We start from the raw sequence: 8,581 nt of genomic DNA on the forward strand, positions 1-8,581 counted from the left end.
GTAATGTTGAAAAAAATCATATTTGTTCAAAATCTCTAGCCAGAATCCACACAGAGTTATCAGGCATAAATCATTCACCATCCTGGGATACAGAACGATTCTGAAAAGAACTATTTCATCCTTCATAGTCCATATTAAGTCAGGTGGACAAAGTTCTGAGAGTTTTGATTATTCCTGGAACAAAATGAAAATCATAATTCATGTCATAATTCTATCTCATTATGGCTTATAATATTTATGATTTTCTCTTGATGACAATAGAAAACTAGCTGATTAGCCAAAAAAACTTTTGCTTCATCATTCCTTTAGTTTTGCATTCTTGTATTTTAAACATGTAGATCAACATTTAAATTTAATGTGGTTACGCACACATTTCAGATGTGAAGCACAGTCATAAAAGTTCTCACACAGGTTTCCAAAGGACACTAACAAAACAAGAGAAGTGAATTGAAAGATCAAAAGCCTCAGAAAGGAGTCACTACTTACAATGTTCATCAGGGTGAGGAGGTAGTTTTGGACGTGCTCTTTGCCATGGAAACGGACCACAGAGTCATCCACTCCCAGCAGCACCTCGATGTTGTAATCGTTTTCTCCCGCGTGTCTGCGGCGCCTTATTGTTTCATTCAGCTGCTGGTCAATGCCGCTGTAAACTGTACCTAGATCATCAAGGCCTTCCAGATCCGACTCTATTAAGAAACAAAAGGAACCCAGGCATTTCAGTTTCCCCAATGGGCCTTCTAATAACTTCTCAGGAAAAAGAATCCTCTTGGGGGCCTATTATTATAATCCATAATCCTCAAGATGCTGTTCAGTTTATTCCTTCAACAACATACACATACATATGATCAGACAGACCTCGAACAAATTCAACACAGAACACTGAGGGTAAGATAACATTATTGTACAGAGAGCAGCGCTACCGTGCCAGGCTGATGTTCCACGAAGGTGAGCGTGGTTTAGTCTTTCTCCTAGCTGCATCCCCACTGTGGAGCAAAGGCAGCGAGAGCACAGAACACATCATAAGTAATTACTAAATAAATGGAAACTATAAATGAAAGGCACATGTCAGTATGTTTACAGTGATTATAACTTAAGTTACTATAATCATGGAATATATAATCTGTGTCACATAAATTTAAATTGCTTCTCTTCCCAGTAACTTTAATTTAAAAATCAAATTATAGCATGGCAACACAACAGTATCTAGTAGGATAATTACTGGTCAACATGTTTTACTTGGTTTCTTCTGAGTATGGTTTTGTAGTGAATGCTACTAGGGAAGAAGTGTATATATAAGGCCTATTCACTCAATATTACAGATCACCACATTTGTATGGACCATCATCTGGATAGCAGGTCATCAGTTGCTAAACATCTGTGAGGTATCAAAGTAAGAAGTCAGTCAGAAAATGACCTATATTCAAGGAAAATAAAAGGATATGTAATTTTTTATTTTATGCAGTTTAAGGAATTTCAATTTTTTACTTTCTAAATAGACATTTCACACACACACATATTTATGCACACAGATACACATATGTGTGTACACATTTATGTACACATATACACACACACATATATACATATATATGAAGCAAAAGAATGACAGACATTGTCTAGTGACCTCTTGGTCTGCCTTCGGATGACTATTTTTGATGAAGAAAATATTTTTATGAGTTAAAAAATAAAATCTATCATTTGGAAACTAAAATTAAAGAGATTATTCAAAACTGCTGGTGTAAAAACTGAAAATATATTCATCTCTATTTCACATACATACAACTTGGAAAGGATTTTGTTTTATCCTGCTTTGATGTCTAAAACAACCACATATCTAAAAGTGAGCTTAATAAAACCAACTCTGACTCATACTTTATATGGAGGTTTATTTAATGCTGTACTGGGGCCTGTAAGCCATTAGAATCAGCATCTGACATTAATGAACAGGTATTTTCCCATACACCTTTGTGGTTTTAATAAAGTTGCAGGGGGAAAAGGTGTCTCTTAGCCAGGAAGATTGATGACCATGCCCTAGCTACATGGGATTAGAAGTAATGAAAGTATAGATCCCACTCACACCCTTGCTTCCTTCAAAAATACATAGAAACACCAACACCCTCCCCTACAAGTATGGGCATAAGCTCTGAATATGACTACTCAGGTTTGAAAGCCGTACTGTAATTCACTTTGACCCAAGCCCAACTGCTAACTCATTAGCTGGGAATTTTTTCCTCACCAAGGAATCACATTAGTTCCACAATACATAAATAACTCTCACCATCACCCACATCAAAGAGAAAGCTTTCCTCAAAAGTTGTTTTCAAGAGCTACAAACCCACACTGAGGGCAAGAGACTATACCTGCAAACAGCTTTACTATTCAACCTTAAGTCTTTTCATACATTTGAGAATGTGAAAGGTTGCGATAGCTACTGTACAAATAGGAAATTCATACATGAGCATTCAGTTCTAAAAATGGCTTTTTTGGGGGGCAGAACTGTCAGAGACAACATCCAATGGAAATATACTAGCAATATCATTATATCATTAAGCCCAGTGCATGAATGAAGAGGACTGAATATTTATTTCAGAAAGACTTCATTCTGCTCTAATACCCCTTTGGTTTAGCCTTTGCATCCCTCCTTAAATATGTGGTTTTCTGGTAAGAGAGGATAATCTCTCTCTTTTTTTTTTTGCTGCATAAGAATCCTGGGAGGAAAGAAGGAAGCCTTTTAAAATCAAGAACAGTTTTATTCCTGTTTTCCCTTGTGCTGTGCAATGTTTTTTGTTTGTTTGTTTGTTTGTTTGTTTGTCTTTAACAGAAGCCATTTTCCCAAACTCATTCTGTGAGGTCAGCATCACCCTCATACCAAAACCAGACAAAGATACAACAAAAATAAGAAAATTACAGGCCAATATTCTTAATGAACATAGACACAAAAATCCTCAACAAAATATTAACAATCAGGATACAACAACACATCAAAAAAATTCTATACGATGATCAAGTGGGATTCATCCCAGGGATGCAAAAGGATGGTTCAATATATACAAGTCAATAAATGTGACACACCACATCAACAAAACCAGGGACAAAAATCATATGATTATCTCAATAGATGCAGAAAAAGTATTCAACAAAATTCAACATTGCTTCATGATAACGACTCTCAGCAAATTAGGTATAGAAGGCAATTATCTCAACACACCAAAGGCCATATATGATAAACCAATCGCCAATATCATTCTGAATGGTATTGAAACAAGACAAGGAGGCCCACTCTCACCACTCCTATTTAACATAGTATTGGAAGTACTAGCCAGAGCAATCAGGCAAGAGAAAGAAATAAAAGATTGGAAATGTCAAAGTTAAACTGTCCCTGTTTGCAGATGACATAATTTTATATACAGAAAAACCTAAATACTCTACAAAAAACTCTTAGAGCTGACTAACAATTTTAGTAGTGTTGCAGGATACAAAATCAACACTGAAAAATCAGTAGCATTTTTATACTCCAATAAAAAGTAGCAGAAAAAGAAATCAAGAACACAAGCCCATTTACAATAGTAACCAAAAAATAAAATACCTAGGAATCAATTTAACCAAGGAGGTGAAAGATCTCTATAATGAGAACTACAAAACACTACTGAAAGAAATTAAAGAAGACACAAAAAGGTGGAAAGACATACCATGCTCTTGGATGGGAAGAATTAACATCATGAAAATGTTCATGCTACCCAAAGCAATCTACAGATTCAATGCAATCCCCATCAAAATACCAATGACATTCTTCACAGAATTAGAAAAAAAAATCCTAACATTCACATGGAACAACAAAAGACCCCGAATAGCCAAAGTAATCCTGAGCAAAAAAAAGCCAGAGGCATAACACTACCCAACTTCAAATTCTACTACAAAGCTATTGTAACCAAAACAGCATGGTACTGGCATAAAAACAGACACTTGGACCAATGGAACAGAATAAAACACCCATGAATCCACCCACTTACTTATAGCCAACTGATCTTTGAAAAAGGCAACAAGAACACACATTGGGGAAAAGACTGCCTCTTCAATAACTGGTGCTGGGAAAATTGGACATCCATATGCAGAAGAATGAAACTGGACCTGTATGTCTCACCATATATCAAAATCAATTAAAAATGTGCAATGTTCTTTTCTATGTTTCCTAAAGTGGGCAACGTCACACATTTCAAAGAAATATAGTGGGATAGCTTCTGGCACTTTTCACTTACACACATCATTATAATTACAGACAGCTCTGAAGATGTGAAATATCTTCATTCATAATGAATTTGTCTTAGTATGCCTAATTTATAACATAATGGTCAAGTGACATGGGCTTTGTAATCAGACATACCTGGCTTCAAATCTTGGTAATGTTACATCCTAATAGTGTGATTTTACTTAAGATGACTAACCTCTGACCTTCAGTTTCCTCATCTGTAAAATGGGATAATAATACCTATTTTTGCGGAGTTACTGTGATGAGCTAATGGTGAAAACACTATACACAGTGCGTAGATATAAGTGCTCTACAAATAGTATTTACTGCTACTACTTATGATGATAATGATGATTTTCCCACTAAGAGAAGCCTTCATTTTTTTTTTTTAAAGATGACCGATAAGGGGATCTTAACCCTTGACTTGGTGTTGTCAGCACCACGCTCACCCAGTGAGCTAACTGGCCATCCCTACATGGGATCCGAACCCTTGGCCTTGGTATTATCAGCACCACACTCTTCCAAGTGAGCCACGGGCTGGCCCGAAGCCTTCATATTTTTAAGGATCTGTATATTTTATTTTACATATCATAAATCATACAGTTTCAGTTATTTTAAAACAGGTGAGAAAAGAATCTGGAATTAGTGAAGGGAAATCCGAACTGCTGATAACCTTAGAAAGAATAAGGGTAACAATATTTACTGCACAGCAGAAAGAAGACAAAAGGAGAGAATATAAAATGTTTACTTTCAATTAAAATTAAGATACATAATACAAAATTAGAAAGAGCTAGTTTACAGATAGCACTTACCTTCACTCAACCATATTTATTCAGTACCCACACATATGTAGATCCTGAGAAGGTAGAGAAACCACTCCATTTCTCTAGGTATTAATCCTGGGAACCACCCAGTCATATTGGATTTATATTCAGAAAGAAACCAAATTCGTATCATGTAGTGACAAACAATTATATAGGCTTGAATCACTTTCACATTTGCTAGGTTAAGTAGACCTAATCAGGTACCAAAACATGCCTTTTAGTAATAGTCCACACCTGTGTAATGCTTCACAGTTTAAAAGATGACAAAAATCTTAGATGCTTCTGTATCTAATGCTATCAATATCCCCAACATAAGACATAAGAATAGGAACAATTAAAGGTGAATATCATGCTAGTCATGACCAGATATTCTTCTAGTGAATCTGTTTACTGTTTTGAAGTACTGAAAAGAATCACATAGAAGGCAGTAGGCAAGTTCAACCAGTGAAAGCAGAGTGTCAATTTGCTTTGGGTGTCAAAAATTATGGGTCGTTGGTGGCACCTTGCTGGCATTCTGCTACACAAGTGTTAAGGTGACTTGAATAGTGGAGGCTGAGTTGGGCAGCAGAGACTGATGTGATAAAAGAATTAGCAAAAAAAAAAAAAAAAAAAATTCAGTTTAAAAAAAACCCCAACACATGGTATCCCAAAAGGGCATTAAAAAAAAAAAAAAAAAAAAAAATTCAGTTTAAAAAAAACCCCAACACATGGTATCCCAAAAGGGCATTAAAAAAAAAAAAAAAAAAAAAAATTCAGTTTAAAAAAAACCCCAACACATGGTATCCCAAAAGGGCATTAAAAAAAAAAAAAAAAAAAAAAATTCAGTCTAGAAAGAACCTCAACACATGTGATCTCAAATGAGCATTAAAAAAGAAAAAAGAAAAAGAGCACTCTAAGCATTTTTCTAGGAAAAAGCAAATTACCTTTTAGTGTTAAATATAGGATTGTTAGTGTTAAATCAGAATTTTGAACTTACTAAACAGACAAAGTACAATATAACTTGCTTTGCTGATTATGAATACTTGGGCTTGAAACATTTTAAGGATGGAGTATGACATCTTTATATGCTTAATGATATTTACAGGAAATCAAAGTGCAGGATTAGTGAAATTGCCCCCCACTCCAGAAGAAATTCTAAGGGTCTGAAAAAGGAAGCAGAAGACAAAGGTAAAATTGGAGAGGTACAAGCTCTGATCAAGTTCTGAATCTAATACCAATACATTAGGGTTGGAAAGCAATCTTAAGCATACTGTGAAAGAGACTGTGATAGAATCATCTACCCAATACCCATTCTCTCCTTCCTAGGGGGCAGAATGTCAATTTTATTTGAAGAGGCAATAAAACCAGCTAAAAGTTATTCTCAGTCTCTCTTGTGACTAAGGATTACATGTGATTAAGAATTAGTCAATGAGATCTAAGCAGAAGCTTTGCTTATACTTGGTGGCTTACAAAGAGGGCTTTTATTGGCTTACATGGGAGGCTTCCACAAAGGCTCTTCAAAGGAGGCGATGCATTCTGGTAGGTGTGCCCCTTTGGCCCTCCACTCAGTATTCCTTCCTGCTGCCTGGAACTTGAACCTAAAATCAAGTGCTCTATGAGGTGACCTGAGAATCAGGGCATGTTCTGCATATAGTAGGGTAGCAAGCATGAAGGAGTCTGACTCCCTGATGACCGTGGGGCTGCCATACCAGGGCTGGATTACCTAGCACCAGACTTTGTTATGCACAAGAGTTATAAATAACTCTTCTATCATATTCAGGCCACTATTCTGATGGGTTTTCTTTTATATGACACTGAATCTACTTCAGAAAATGAGGAAGAATCATACTGTTGTGCAGTAACAATAAATACAGAATGAGTTTATATGTAGAAATTTGGTTCTTCATGAACAGAATACTGTTACAAAAATGAAGTAACTGAAATACCACAAGCTGGATTTTCCAAGAGTAGGTGGAAGTCCTATAATCAGAGCTAAAAATAGGTGTAAAATCCTACAAATGTCATCTGTTAATATCAGAAGCAAAGTGAAATTAAATAATTGTGTCGACCTGTTTGTTTCGGCAATAGTGATCTTTCCATTGACACCTTTTAAAAAATATTTAAAGTTATTACTTCCTAAAAGGGTACAGTAATAACATCCCCATATATATAGAACTATTCTACCAAGATATAAAACATTTCTGTGGAAAGCAGCTGCATCCTTCAACCAACTGGGAAATTCCATAATGATAGTTCAAAGAACTATATTCAAGCCAATTTATGATGTCAATTCAGAAATTTCACTAAGTAACTGATGCTTTTTTTTTAAGACGTTACCATTGAATGAATATTAATTTCCATGATTTCTTTTCCCCAAAAGTTCTAATTCTAAAATACTTGTGTTAGCTTTTGTTTTTACTGACTACTTTAAGGGATAACATATGGTACTTTTTAAATGCAAAACTTCTTACCTTTAAGTAAAAAATAATGTTTTCATGCTTTGGGTTTGTGATCATTTGTAAACAAAATTAAAAAGTCATCTCAATATCCAAAAGACGGACTCTGACTTTCAATAAGAATCTTCTATATGTCAGTTAGAATGATTTTAGCTGCAAATAAAGAAAACTTTACTTAAAGTGTCTTGAGCAATAAGGAAACATATTAGTTTGCATAACAAGAGATCCAAAGGTAGGGTGATTCCTGGGTTAATCTATCAGGAGATCAGCAAGGACCCAATTTTTCCATCTTTTCATATTCTGCCATTCTTGGTGTACAAATTTTATCTTCAAACTGACTTCTTTGATTATTTTGGAATGGCTGCACCAATCATCATCAGCAGGTCCAACAGACTGTGTTTTCCTCCACATCTTTCTTAGGAGTAGGTCAAAACCTTTCCTAGATGCCCTGGGTACATTTAACTACATATTTCAGTGACCAGAATCAAAATTACACACCTTTGTCAAAATCATCCACAAATGAGAAGAATGGAACCCCGTATTGTTTTAGGCAAATAAGAAATCAACCCCTGTGGCTGAGGCCAGCCTTTTCTGAAGCACATGTTTAGAAGTGTGAGTTCATGAATAATACTGAGGTTCTATTTAAAAAGATGAAGGGTAAGGACCCGAAATAAAAGAGGAGAAGGAAATGACTCACATACAGGCAACCCACCTTGCTGAGTTCTCCTTTTCAGATCCTCCTCTTCCTTCATCCCTTAGTAACAGTCTTCTACTGGTCTCTTTTAGGCTCTTAGTCTGCATTAATGTATTTTGTGTTTAATTTTTCCTCCTGTAATCTGCCTAGAGATCACTTCTGCATTCTTTTGGACTCTTAACATCTTTTGAAAGGTACCATCCTTCATTCCCATAGTAGGGGATTCTCACCACTGTTGCTCGCTCAGCCCCATTGCAACCATTTAATGAATAAATCACTGAAATGTTTTGGTGTGGGCAAGGTTGTCAGTAAAATACAGAATTCCCTGTTAAGTTCAAATTTAAGACAAATACCTTTTTTTAAAATCTAAGTGTATCCCAAA

General features: G+C 35.6%; 1 protein-coding gene across 1 annotated transcript in view; it reads right to left on the reverse strand.

The window, feature by feature from the left end:
- Positions 1–8,257, reverse strand: part of ADAMTS3 (ADAM metallopeptidase with thrombospondin type 1 motif, 3) — a 71,603-nt gene extending 63,346 nt beyond the window's left edge. The window contains exons 1-2 of the mRNA XM_008567491.1: positions 8,218–8,257; positions 487–686 (exon numbers count right to left, since the gene is read on the reverse strand). Coding sequence (XP_008565713.1) covers positions 487–686; positions 8,218–8,257 — 240 coding nt within the window. The remainder of the gene's footprint in view (positions 1–486; positions 687–8,217) is intronic.
- Between the last annotated feature and the right edge of the window lie 324 nt (positions 8,258–8,581).

This window comes from Galeopterus variegatus, unplaced genomic scaffold, assembly GCF_000696425.1.
Source record: "Galeopterus variegatus unplaced genomic scaffold, G_variegatus-3.0.2 Scaffold324, whole genome shotgun sequence".
NCBI lineage: Eukaryota > Metazoa > Chordata > Mammalia > Dermoptera > Cynocephalidae > Galeopterus > Galeopterus variegatus.